Source organism: Ambystoma mexicanum, chromosome 14 (genome assembly GCF_040938575.1).
Source record: "Ambystoma mexicanum isolate Mex_15411 chromosome 14, UKY_AmexF1_1, whole genome shotgun sequence".
Classification (NCBI taxonomy): domain Eukaryota; kingdom Metazoa; phylum Chordata; class Amphibia; order Caudata; family Ambystomatidae; genus Ambystoma; species Ambystoma mexicanum.
The window spans coordinates 648,542,721-648,556,739 of NC_090940.1; the positions used below are offsets into that span (position 1 = coordinate 648,542,721).

At 51.0% G+C, this 14,019-nt stretch overlaps 1 protein-coding gene across 4 annotated transcripts in view; it reads left to right on the forward strand.

The window, feature by feature from the left end:
- CEP170B (centrosomal protein 170B) overlaps nt 1-14,019 on the forward strand; it is a 249,526-nt gene that overhangs the window by 92,214 nt on the left and 143,293 nt on the right. For all 4 annotated transcript variants that reach the window (XM_069638152.1, XM_069638153.1, XM_069638154.1 and 1 more), the window contains exon 4: nt 6,158-6,216. In XM_069638152.1, coding sequence (XP_069494253.1) covers nt 6,158-6,216 — 59 coding nt within the window. The remainder of the gene's footprint in view (nt 1-6,157; nt 6,217-14,019) is intronic.

Consider the following 14,019-nt stretch of genomic DNA (forward strand, 5'->3'; position numbering starts at 1 on the left):
ATCCTTTCATCCGCAGAATTGTGCTTGTTTAATAATACATTAGCCCCTGGTTATAAAGGGGCTTTGATTCTGGGCTCTGTGCCGCTAGCAGCTGCCAAGCGGGAAACCTCACCCTTCATTAAAAAGGCTGTTTGGTCCTGTGAGGGGTATGGGGTATGGTTTCCTTTTCCTGCTGCAAATAAATTGAGTGAAATATAAAAAATAGTCCAATTCGTTTTGGATTATCCTTCAACTATGGTCTGATGTGCACAAGGATTTCATTGGTGATGTATGGTTTAAAATGTATTGACTACATTTGCCACTCTGCACTCCTTACATCCTCATTGATTCATGTTATGGTCCTATAATATCATTGTGCTGTTTGCAAGGCACGATAAACCATGAGGCCGAAGACCGAGTAGATAATAAATGCCACCTGAAGCATGGATGCCATGACTGTGGTTCTTATATTACATGTTAAAAAAATAACTGAGCATCACTGTGGTTCAAATCTTTAATGCAGGACAGTGTTTGGTTAATAAATAGCCTATCACCTGAAAAATAATGTATACAACTATTAGCTTGTCATTTATAATTGCCCTTAACACGAGTTTGAAATATACTTTCAATAGCACATGGGTCATTTTGGTTGAACTATAGTGTATTTGTTTTTCAGGCCAGATAATCCTCTTATTTAAAGCGAAAACGTGGATATGTATGTATTATGTTGTGTAGGCTGTAATAAAAAATAGATTTTCCAGAGTTAGGCTAGGTTATTTTGACGAATTGAGGCCCACCCCCTTGAGGCTAGGGAGGTGAGCCCACTTTGCAACAAGCGCCCTAGGGGTCGAGGCAAGTGGGACCTCACCGGAAGAGAGACCCCCCCCTGGTGGACGAATTCTCCCGTCCCCGTGAGGAGCTCCCTGTTGGCCTCCAAGTGATGGCTTATAGTGAAGGCAAACCGTTATCAAACTCATGAAGATAGCCTGAAGTTATATTATGAACGACCACAAATGCAAGATACAAATTCAAGTCTCCAATGGACTGCCGCAAGGAGGCTGAAAAGCGATGGGAGACGAAGGAGAGGGAGCAGAGAGAAGGACGAGAGCAGACGCTAGAGACACATGGAGAGTTCCCTATGCGTAATGGAGCGGAAGAAGATGGGGCACAGCGACAATGCAGAACTGACGTACGACGGAGCCGCTTCAGCGCAGAACCAGAAATTCCGAGCAACCGGTGTGTGAGAGCGAAAGAAAGCCAAGCAAGGCGAAGGAGAAACAGCGGTGGTGGCGTGACCACGGACTCAGAGCGGTGGGCAGTCTGTCCGTACAAGAGTGCTGATCCCATCCAGTGGAGTAAGCAGCTCCCAGCCTGAGTCACGATCCCCGTGATGTAACAAAGACGAGAACGGCACATCCAGGAAGGAGAGACCACAGAAAGCAAGCTGCCGAGTGGTGACAAGAAGGAAAGAGAAACCGAGGGCCACCAGGTACTGCTGACGTTGGCCCAGAACTCCGTAGGTAAAACTGGAAACAGGAATTTCGGCAGGTTTATAAATTGAGCGTAACTCGTCCCAGTACTAATGGGGAAAACCTATGAAAATAGTCCAGTGAAACAGAACTGTTGAGTATGATGAGAAGAAATAAAAAAAACAGAGATGGGAAGAAATACAAGTGGAGGCTTATCACTTTAGGGAAAAGGGCAAGTCCCACCCATATCTCGAAGAGACGAATGAGACATTCGGGGGGAACAAATCTGTAAAGCCAGGAAGCCCAAAGTCATCCATGAAACTGCACTCTGGGAATGAGGAAATGGTAATAGAAACTTCAGGTACTATGAAAGGGAGAAGACGAGTGTAACAGAGATTCAGGAACCCTGCTGTGAAGAAGGAAGGACTCTAAATAGACTAAGGCTAACCTAGAGCAATAAGGACAAGAGAAATATCAGTCCCCTAAACAGAACTGCAGAACTGGATACAGTGGGTGGCAAGAGACTATTTACATATGATCTACTGAAAGGAGTAAGAGAAGTGAGAAACTTGCGGCAAAACACGAGCGCCAGGAGAAGGGAGTTATTCTCCTGGACTTAATTATAATGGTGGAAGGGTCCGATCGCTTGGATTCGAACAGAGGGTGTATTTGACGAGCACTTCAGTTAGAAAGATGGGCGGGCAACACCCCATTGTTCAGCGAGAGATGGGTCTTATTTTACTTTAAATATACGTCACAGAAAGAACATGGTTTTACCACGTCTGTGTCCCTCTGATTCTCCACATTATCCAATAGGAGGGGCTTTATCTACAATATTTCAAATTAACAAGGTGGTGTTTGGCAGCTGTCTTGTCCAGTCCTGAAGCAGTTTAACCTCTGTAGAATATAATGCATCGTCATACACTTCCCCCATCGATTCCAGAGTTCTGTGCTCTGGCTCGGGTAGTGCAGCCTTCAGATGCTCTGCTCCTGGGGGAGAAGGGTGACAGCAGTGTTCCTCCTTATGCTTTGGGCACCAGTCCAGAGTTCTGTGCTCTGGCTCGGGTAGTGCAGCCTTCAGATGCTCTGCTCCTGGGGGAGAAGGGTGACAGCAGGGTTCCTCCTTATGCTTTGGGCACCAGTCCAGAGTTCTGTGCTCTGGCTCGGATAGTGCAGCCTTCAGATGCTCTGCTCCTGGGGGAGAAGGGTGACAGCAGTGTTCCTCCTTATGCTTTGGACACCAGTCCAGAGTTCTGTGCTCTGGCTCGGGTAGTGCAGCCTTCAGATGCTCTGCTCCTGGGGGAGAAGGGTGACAGCAGGGTTCCTCCTTATGCTTTGGGCACCAGTCCAGAGTTCTGTGCTCTGGCTCGGGTAGTGCAGCCTTCAGATGCTCTGCTCCTGGGGGAGAAGGGTGACAGCAGTGTTCCTCCTTATGCTTTGGGCACCAGTCCAGAGTTCTGTGCTCTGGCTCGGGTAGTGCAGCCTTCAGATGCTCTGCGCCTGGGGTAGAAGGGTGACAGCAGGGTTCCTCCTTATGCTTTGGGCACCAGTCCAGAGTTCTGTGCTCTGGCTCGGATAGTGCAGCCTTCAGATGCTCTGCTCCTGGGGGAGAAGGGTGACAGCAGTGTTCCTCCTTATGCTTTGGGCACCAGTCCAGAGTTCTGTGCTCTGGCTCGGGTAGTGCAGCCTTCAGATGCTCTGCTCCTGGGGGAGAAGGGTGACAGCAGGGTTCCTCCTTATGCTTTCGGCACCAGTCCAGAGTTCTGTGCTCTGGCTCGGGTAGTGCAGCCTTTAGATGCTCTGCTCCTGGGGGAGAAGGGTGACAGCAGTGTTCCTCCTTATGCTTTGGGCACCAGTCCAGAGTTCTGTGCTCTGGCTCGGGTAGTGCAGCCTTCAGATGCTCTGCTCCTGGGGGAGAAGGGTGACAGAAGTGTTCCTCCTTATGCTCTGGGCACCAGTCCAGCGTTCTTCTGTGCTCTGGCTCGGATAGTGCAGTCTTCAGATGCTCTGCTCCTAGAGGAGAAGGGTGACAGCAGTGTTCCTCCTTATGCTTTGGGCACCAGTCCAGAGTTCTGTGCTCTGGCTCGGGTAGTGCAGCCTTTAGATGCTCTGCTCCTGGGGGAGAAGGGTGACAGCAGGGTTCCTCCTTATGCTTTGGGCACCAGTCCAGCGTTCTTCTGTGCTCTGGCTCGGGTAGTGCAGCCTTCAGATGCTGGGCTCCTGGGGGAGAAGGGTGACAGCAGGGTTCCTCCTTATGTTTTGGGCACCAGTCCAGAGTTCTGTGCTCTGGCTCGGGTAGTGCAGCCTTTAGATGCTCTGCTCCTGGGGGAGAAGGGTGACAGCAGGGTTCCTCCTTATGCTTTGGGCACCAGTCCAGAGTTCTGTGCTCTGGCTCGGGTAGTGCAGCCTTCAGATGCTCTGCTCCTGGGGGAGAAGGGTGACAGCAGGGTTCCTCCTTATGCTTTGGGCACCAGTCCAGAGTTCTGTGCTCTGGCTCGGGTAGTGCAGCCTTCAGATGCTCTGCTCCTGGGGGAGAAGGGTGACAGCAGTGTTCCTCCTTATGCTTTGGGCACCAGTCCAGCGTTCTTCTGTGCTCTGGCTCGGGTAGTGCAGCCTTCAGATGCTCTGCTCCTGGGGGAGAAGGGTGACAGCAGGGTTCCTCCTTATGCTTTGGGCACCAGTCCAGCGTTCTTCTGTGCTCTGGCTCGGGTAGTGCAGCCTTCAGATGCTGGGCTCCTGGGGGAGAAGGGTGACAGCAGGGTTCCTCCTTATGCTTTGGGCACCAGTCCAGCGTTCTTCTGTGCTCTGGCTCGGGTAGTGCAGCCTTTAGATGCTGGGCTCTGGGGGCGAGGAGGGGGGATGGGCGACAGCAGGGTTCCTCCTTATGCTTTGGGCACCAGTCCAGCGTTCTTCTGTGCCCTGGCTCTGGTAATGCAGCCTTTAGATGCTGGGCTCTGGGGGATGGGCGACAGCAGGGTTCCTCCTTATGCTTTGGGCACCAGTCCAGCGTTCTTCTGTGCTCTGGCTCGGGTAGTGCAGCCTTCAGTGTTTGGTGTGAGCCTTGGCAGAATGGGAGCCAGGGACCGCTTCTACAGGAAGTGGGCGAGAGTGACTCCCTCTGCAGGGAGGAGGAGAGCGTGTGCATCCCTTCCAGGCATCACTCACAGGCTGCTCACACAGCAAACCTTGTAGCTCACTCTAGCTAGAGTCTTGCATTCAGACCCCCACGCCGGGCCCATGGCTGCATTGGGAGTGCAGTCTTCATTCATCTCATGAAATGGTCGGGATAACAGTAAGAGCATTAAAAAACAAAATACGAAGACACAAATTGGTTTGATAACGCAGAAGAAGGATGTTTCTCGTGATTTTGTTCGGCCGCACGCACGTGCACAGACCCAATGCCAGTGTTCCGAGGAAGGGCAGGAGGCGTCCATCTCGAGTGGCCGCGCGTGCCCCCCCTGCCCACCAGGGACTGGAAGAGCTGCCCTGCGTCTGATCGCTAATATCCGGATAAAGTTAATCGCTAATGCCAAGGCCAGCACGTGCCCTCTACGCTCCTCGGCTGCAGAGCCCGCGCTATTTATGCACAGCTGGGGGAGGGGGCCTTTGCCTGCCTTTCACGTGTCACAGCTGGGGGGGAGGGGCTTTTCACATGTCACAGCTGGGGGAGGGGGCCTTTGCCTGACTTTCACGTGTCACAGCTGGGGGAGGGGGCCTTTAGCTGCTTTTCACATGTCACAGCTGGGGGAGGGAGGCATTTGCCTGCTTTTCACATGTCACAGCTGGGGGAGGGAACCTTTGCCTGCTTTTCACATGTCACAGCTGGAGGAGGGGGGCTTTGCCTGCTTTTCACATGTCACAGCTGGAGGAGGGGGGCTTTGCCTGCTTTTCACATGTCACAGCTCGGGGGAGGGGAGGGCTTTGCCTGCTTTTCACGTGTCACAGCTGGAGGAGGGGGACTTTGCCTACTTTTCACATGTCACAGCTGGAGGAGAGGGGCTTTGCCTGCTTTTCACATGTCACAGCTCGGGGGAGGGGAGGGCTTTGCCTGCTTTTCACATGTCACAGCTGGGGGAGGAGGCCTTTGCCTGCTTTCACATGTCACAGCTGGGGGAGGGGGCCTTTGCCTGCCTTTCACGTGTCACAGCTGGGGGAGGGGGCCTTTGCCTGCCTTTCACGTGTCACAGCTGGGGGAGGGGGCCTTTGGCTGCTTTTCACATGTCACAGCTGGGGGAGGGAGGCCTTTGGCTGCTTTTCACATGTCACATCTCGGGGGAGGGGAGGGGAGGGCTTTGCCTGCATTTCACGAGTCACAGCTGGGGGAGGAGGCCTTTGCCTGCTTTTCACATGTCACAGCTGGGGGAGGGGGCCTTTGCCTGCCTTTCACGTGTCACAGCTGGGGGAGGGGGCCTTTGGCTGCTTTTCACATGTCACAGCTGGGGGAGGGAACCTTTGCCTCCTTTTCACATGTCACAGCTGGGGGAGGGAGGCCTTTGCCTGCTTTCCACGTGTCACAGCTGGAGGAGGGGGGCTTTGCCTGCTTTTCACATGTCACAGCTCGGGGGAGGGGGCCTTTGCCTGCCTTTCACGTGTCACAGCTGGGGGAGGGAACCTTTGCCTCCTTTTCACATGTCTGTTGCTGTGACGTTGCATTGCTGTTTTCACTGCTCCCATCTTTATCCTCTCCATTTCCTTAACTCGACCTGTACATGCCAACATGTATGTGCTGGAGCACATCCAGCACAAAGTCCCGGAGGAGGCCTTGAAGGTAAGAAAGCTGTGCTGAGCGCCCCACGCTTGCGCGGAGGGGGAGAGGGGGGGGGGGGCGTTGATCTAATGCAGGAGATGTGTGCAGATGTGTCCTGGCTGCATGCCAGTCAGCCAGGCCTGTGGCTTTGCCTGCCAATGGAACATCTTCGGGGTTCTGGAGCCGAGGAAGCCCTGTTTGTATTGGCTGCTGCCCATTCTGTCACGTGGTTTTACTTTATTAACTCTTTGTCAGCCGGTGCTCTAATGATTTCCTATGAGAACGTGGTGTGAATGCATACGCACAAAGTAAGCGCACTGAAAGAGTTAACTTCAATAATAAAATGGTCTGTCCCAACACATGGGGAGATGGCATGATCTTCGGTCATGTGTCCCCATGCCATGCGCTCTAACTACAGCCATTCCTGATCATGTATCCCCCCCCATGCGTTTATTGGTGGAAGGCCTCACTTTTGGCTTGGGGGCCACTATAGCAAGTTTTGTTCCATTTAATAACTTTGACATGTGCATAATGACAGTGTTTGCATGATACTCTGGCCAGGCTTAGGATATCCCTGTGAGCTTTCACGAAGACCTGTCAAATTGAAAGCCCGTAATCGCCACCCCCATGTTACAGGATTATACGCAACTTGGAACCTTTTCCATAGGTTGGCCTCTTTTTTTTCATTTTTTTTCTTTTTTAGCAATTTTTTGACTCATGAAGTTATATTTCCAAACCAAATGAGTGTGTTGCCCGTTCCTGCAGCAACCGTGATGTCCTCATCAGCAGTTTTTCCCTTCAGGAGGCCCGCCCGCCCGCCCGTCCGCCCGGTCGTCGATGGGCCCTCAGCTCCTTCTTTTGATGGCTTGCTCCTCCACTTCGCCGCCACATTCCCTTTGGATTCTATTTTTACTTAAGAGGTTCTATTTTTAGCCTCCTTCTCAGAAGCAAACTAGATTATTGTGCTTCTAGGAGGGTGGGCATGGCCTTTCTGCTCTCTGGTAGAGGGATTGTATTGTGCCAACCGAGTGCGCAACCTTTCAGCTCGCTTTGGCAAAAAGAAAGTGATGGACTAGAGAGCATACCTCAATCTGGACTAGAACCCGCCACTCGCCAGCACTCGCCAGAGCACTTCTAAAGCGACCAGACTGTTTCCTTGACTGTAGGCATTGTTTTGTTTGGCAAATCGGAGCACGCGTAAGTGCGATGACTCTGGCTTCCATAGGCAGCCGTTGGCAATTATTTCCTTTTCGGAATTCCGCAAAGCACTGAAAACCACCCTCTTCTCATAAGGTCCCTCGCAGCAGCATAATACCAACCATAGGACCCACAGCTTAAGTTGTATTGACCAACCGCATAAGCTGTAATGATAACCTTGCTTGTTCCTATCTGTAATATGCCTCTTACTGATACCATGCCTGTAACTAAGCTCATGCAAGTAACAGCGCCTCAATGCCCCTGGGCTGCTTGCGCGCTATACAAATTTAAATAAATAAAAAAAAAAAAAAAAATGTTGTGTCCTCGCACTGTGATGTCATAGCAGAGAATTATGGCAATCCTAATCAACCACTGGCATCGGGGTGCGGGGGGGTAGTGGAGAATAATGGCAATCCTAATCAACCACTGGCATCGGGGTGCGGGGGGGTAGTGGAGAATAATGGCAATCCTAATCAACCACTGGCATCGGGGTGCGGGGGGGTAGTGGAGAATAATGGCAATCCTAATCAACCACTGGCATGGGGGGGGGTAGTGGAGAATAATGGCAATCCTAATCAACCACTGGCATGGGGGGGGGGTAGTGGAGAATAATGGCAATCCTAATCAACCACTGGCATTGGGGGGGGGTAGCAGAGAATTATGGCAATCCTAATCAACCACTGGCATCGGGGGGGTAGTGGAGAATAATGGCAATCCTAATCAACCACTGGCATTGGGGGGGTAGTGGAGAATAATGGCAATCCTAATCAACCACTGGCATTGGGGGGGTAGCAGAGAATTATGGCAATCCTAATCAACCACTGGCATCGGGGTGCGGGGGGGTAGTGGAGAATAATGGCAATCCTAATCAACCACTGGCATCGGGGGGGTGAGGGGGGGTAGTGGAGAATAATGGCAATCCTAATCAACCACTGGCATTGGGGGGGTAGCGGAGAATTATGGCAATCCTAATCAACCACTGGCATGGGGGGGGGGGTAGTGGAGAATGATGGCAATCCTAATCAACCACTGGCATTGGGGGGGGGTAGCAGAGAATTATGGCAATCCTAATCAACCACTGGCATCGGGGGGGGTAGCAGAGAATTATGGCAATCCTAATCAACCACTGGCAACAGGGAGGGGGGTAGCGGAGAATTATGGCAATCCTAATCAACCACTGGCATTGGGGAGGGGGGAAGCGGATAATTATGGCAATCCTAATCAACCACTGGCATTGGGGAGTGGGGTAGTGGAGAATTATGGCAATCCTAATCAACCACTGGCATTGGGGGGGTAGCGGAGAATTATGGCAATCCTAATCAACCACTGGCATTGGGGAGGGGGTAGCAGAGAATTATGGCAATCCTAATCAACCATTGGCATCGGGGGGGGGGGGTAGCGGAGAATTATGGCAATCCTAATCAACCACTGGCATCGGGGGGGGGGTAGCAGAGAATTATGGCAATCCCAATCAACCACTGGCATCGGGGAGGGTAGCAGAGAATTATGACAATTCCAATCAACCACTGGCATCGGGGAGGGGGGTAGCAGAGAATTATGGCAATCCCAATCAACCACTGGCATCGGGGAGGGGGGTAGCAGAGAATTATGGCAATCCTAATCAACCACTGGCATCAGGGAGCGGGGGTAGCGGAGAATTATGGCAATCCTAATCAACCACTGGCATCGGGGAGGGGGGTAGCAGAGAATTATGGCAATCCTAATCAACCACTAGCATCGGGGGGCAGGAGACGTATGGCATTTTTTCCTGCCATTTCTGTTTCTTATGGGGGCTAGACAGGAGAGAAACTGGTATTTTTTTATGTATAGTTAGCTCACGCTTCCCATATTCACCACATGAGAAAAGCACAGAGGGTGAAAAATAAATGGATGGGCCTGGTGCAACATAAAACTATAGATAGATAGCTGCGGGGCAGGAGACGGGTGTCCATCTCTGAGTTCAGAGACTCATTTTAGATCACTCTATTCTAACAGGTACTATTGGGAATTGTAGTTGATCACTACCAATGGATAATACGATCATATGTATGCTGGCCTGGGAATAAGGCGTCGTTAACATGTAACGGCACCTATTCCAGACTGGCTTACTCAGTCTGCCGATAGGGGCACTGAACTACTGGTAGTTCAAGCCCCTACTGGCAGATCATTCACTGAATGACCGGCACCGTTAACAACCGTGCCGGTGCTTCCATGGTTCCCATCCCACTGAGTCCTATGGGAACTTACCGTTCTGCCGCCGCCGCCCTTAATATCCCACTATCACTGGGATATCGGGTGGCGGAAACAGTAAGCCGAGGTTGCCGGCAACCTCGTAATGACCCCCTAAATGTCCTGTCCAATGTTGTAGCTATCAATTGTGCGTTTGCTTTCGGACTTGGTCTACTGCTTTTTCAGAACATTTCCAGTTTAGTTCTCTTCCGCACGAGAAGTCCCACGGTCGCACCTCCCTCTCTTAACGCCAGCTGTGTGTAGATAGTGCACATGCAGGGCAGTAGAACCAGCAGAATGTGACTTGCAGACTGACTGTGGACCTGTCCTGCACGCCGGGCTTGGACCTTCCACTGGGAGGAAGCCTGCGTAGTCATTGGCGGCACCATTCATGGCCATGGCATCTCTACTCTGACCATCGCAAGGGGGGGGATGGTGGCTGAAAGGCAAAACCCATCATACCCCAAGGACTTGCATGCTTCATCTAGGCGTGGTGGGCAGAGTATGGGTAAATGAAGAAGAGGCAGTGATGTGTGGGGAAAGTGCCAAGTGTCTTTGGGTGTGGGGGTGGAGGTTGGAGTCCCGAAGGAATTGCAGGATAATCAAGACAAATGGCACACTTGGAAAGGGCTAAGATGGTAATGGGCAACCTGCGGCTCTCCAGATGTTTGATCTGCAATTCCCATCTGCCCGATCCAATGTAGTGAATGGTTAGGGAATTATGGCAGTAGCCAGCCAGCACTTGTCCTGCACTGGGTTAAGAGCGAACGGCTGTATTGATCACATAAAATGGCAATATAGATTATCAGCCTTTTCTGCTTCCTAATAGGGTTCGGTCTCCGCAGGACCAGGGATCTCTTGCGAATCAACTGATGTGGCATGTGGATGGCAGGCCTATGTGCCCTTTACCCTAATTTCCACCCCACCTTCCTAGCCATGCTTGATCCGGCAAGTCCTTCTCTTTACCATTAGTAGGTCTTTATGCACCCTTCAGCATTGTGTACTTCACACAGGGTACAAACCATTCATCAAGTTCCAACTCCTGGCATCAACCCTTCTCCTTCTGTGCCACGCTAGTTTAGATGTAGGCAATGCCTTTCTTTTCCGCCCCTCTTGCATCACCTGGCGCTAGTTTAGATGTAGGCAATGCCTTTCTTTTCCGCCCCTCTTGCATCACCTGGCGCTAGTTTAGATGTAGGCAATGCCTTTCCTTTCCACCCCTCTTGCATCACCTGGCGCTAGTTTAGATGTAGGCAATGCCTTTCTTTTCCGCCCCTCTTGCATCACCTGGCGCTAGTTTAGATGTAGGCAATGCCTTTCTTTTCCGCCCCTCTTGCATCACCTGGCGCTAGTTTAGATGTAGGCAATGCCTTTCTTTTCCGCCCCTCTTGCATCACCTGGCGCTAGTTTAGATGTAGGCAATGCCTTTCTTTTCCGCCCCTCTTGCATCACCTGGCGCTAGTTTAGATGTAGGCAATGCTTTTCTTTTCCACCCCTCTTGCATCACCTGGCGCTAGTTTAGATGTAGGCAATGCCTTTCTTTTCCGCCCCTCTTGCATCACCTGGCGCTAGTTTAGATGTAGGCAATGCCTTTCTTTTCCGCCCCTCTTGCATCACCTGGCGCTAGTTTAGATGTAGGCAATGCCTTTCTTTTCCGCCCCTCTTGCATCACCTGGCGCTAGTTTAGATGTAGGCAATGCTTTTCTTTTCCACCCCTCTTGCATCACCTGGCGCTAGTTTAGATGTAGGCAATGCCTTTCTTTTCCGCCCCTCTTGCATCACCTGGCGCTAGTTTAGATGTAGGCAATGCCTTTCTTTTCCGCCCCTCTTGCATCACCTGGCGCTAGTTTAGATGTAGGCAATGCCTTTCACCTGGCGCTAGTTTAGATGTAGGCAATGCTTTTCTTTTCCGCCCCTCTTGCATCACCTGGCGCTAGTTTAGATGTAGGCAATGCTTTTCTTTTCCGCCCCTCTTGCATCACCTGGCGCTAGTTTAGATGTAGGCAATGCCTTTCTTTTCCGCCCCTCTTGCATCACCTGGCGCTAGTTTAGATGTAGGCAATGCCTTTCTTTTCCGCCCCTCTTGCATCACCTGGCGCTAGTTTAGATGTAGGCAATGCCTTTCTTTTCCACCCCTCTTGCATCACCTGGCGCTTGACCACTTATGTCCTTTTTGCGCATGTTTTTCTCTTTACAAATGTGCCACGTGTTCTTGAACCAGAGATGCATGCAAGACCTAGCACCAGTGTGGCTGCAGAGGCACTTATTTGGCGTTGAGTGCTCCTTCACCCGAGGGGCAACTTCAGCAGTCTAGTAAGCATTCTTCTGAGCTGCTCCCGCACGCGTCCTACACGGCTGCGCCCGGTGGTAGTCTTTCATCAGGGTTCTTTCTAAGGTTGGACACCAACAGTCTTGGAAACCTTTGCCGAAGGTTCATAGTCAGTGGATTTCCAAATAATTCTCTTGAGACGCTGCTTCGGTGGCCTACCAACAGTCCACTGGTCAAGAGGCCAGTTCGTAGATCGACCCGGTCTTCCACCAGGGGTGCTCTTCATAAGCTTTTCTGAGCTTTTCACCAGAAACCCTCTGAATCCCTCCATTCACACTTGGTCTGAGGTGCCATTGGATCCTAAGCTCACAGGAGCTAGTTGGTCAAATCAGAGGGTGTTTTACTGAAGGGTTTTCAGGGCTAAGGAGTTCCTTTGAAGGAAACTGTTTTTATACCCCCTCTATGCATATTGCCTTCTAGGCTAATGCTCGATGAAAATGGGGAGCGGTGGGCTAGTGCTTTAGACCACTCAGAGCAACCCCAAAGCCCTCTCCATCAATTTCTATTGTACCAATCATTCACAATATTGTGCTAATTCCAAAAACCTCTCGAGTGCCTCCTTCAATGCCAGGTCACTTACAAGGGGCACTTTGGCACACAACCTGCAAGGCGTTGGAGTGTGTGGATGTGCCCTGCTCTCTAGCATCTGTGAAAATTCAGAGTTTCAGTATCGGCCTTATAACCTAAGCCCGAGGACTGACCGTGATGGGCCTAATGCCGTGACTGCGTGCTTGCTGTCCCACAGAGGGCAGCGGCCCAAGCATGCGTGTCGGGATATATCTCCCTCTGCTCCACCTGGCAGCTCACTGGGAACATCCTTCAGTAATGCCTTTACTCATCTTCTGAGAGATTGGGAGCATGTCCTGGCACACTCCCATGTTCACTTGGAGGCAACTGGAGGATGTGTGCATGATCCCAGGAGTGCCGATGATGAAGACGTTCACATGAGTACGCCGGGGATAATGTCCACCTTCCTGGCCCTTAGATTCCTGGTGCCCGTCTTCTAGGATCACAGCGTGCGTTCTTTAGGGCTGCACAATGCCAATGTTTTATTCAAGCATATAGGGTGAATGCTGATTCCCTAGGCCCCTACCTAGGCTAGCTATCCAACTATGGCATTGGGAGAACTTCCACAACCTCCTCTCCCATAGCAGGAGTACCAAAGGCGTAGGCTGATTCACAGCTCGTTCATACATTACTGGGAACAGGAGGTTTGTGTGTGGCTCTCCAGTTGTTTAAGACAGAGATGCTTTCGTAATCTCTTTGGGTGGATGCTTCCTCTACACACTTCAACTACTCTGATTTTCAAAGGACCTTCACGGGTTCAGGAAAGGTGATCGTGGCTATATGGCACCGGTGGCCCCATACTGGGCAAACCATTTCTAGTTCTTGCACCTACTTAGTTCTTCTAGTTCTTACCACCCACTAATGCTTTTTTGAATCTCCCCTCTACCAACTTGCTAGGAATTGCTTCACCACCTCTTCCATAGTTTGAGGTCATTGGCCATTTGGTTCCTGTGGAAATAGGTTTTGCCCATCTTGAAATCTCAAAGGTGAAAACTTTAAGCATTTAGGACCTTTGTAAAGGATTTCACTTTCACTGAATGCAAGAGGAAATGTACAAGGTTTGTTGTGTGTCGCTGGAGAAGGGTTTGCACCAGTAAACCGGCTTTGGGAAGAAAGCCATCTCTTTTGTCCCTGATGGGATGCAACGTTTTCTTCATGCTACTCTTGCCTTCCATCTACTGTGATACAGGGTAGCAGTGTGCTGACTTTCCAAAATGAAGAGGTGAAGGAACACTTGATCCAGTCGAAGTGGCAGGAACTTGAGATTTGAATGCAGGGCCACTGCGTATCCTACCCCCCGCTGTATATCCGTTCCGTTAGCTCCGTTGTGCCACTGTACTGTTGTCTACCTCTTTAAAGCGCTCTGTTGATTCTCGAAGTTTTATCCGCGCTCAATGAATACCATAATAATAATTGTTAGCCTTGGCAGCTTACCAGCTTTCACTCTGGTGTAGAAGACCTGTTCATGGATCTTCTGTTGAGATGGAATTGGTTTCTTGTGT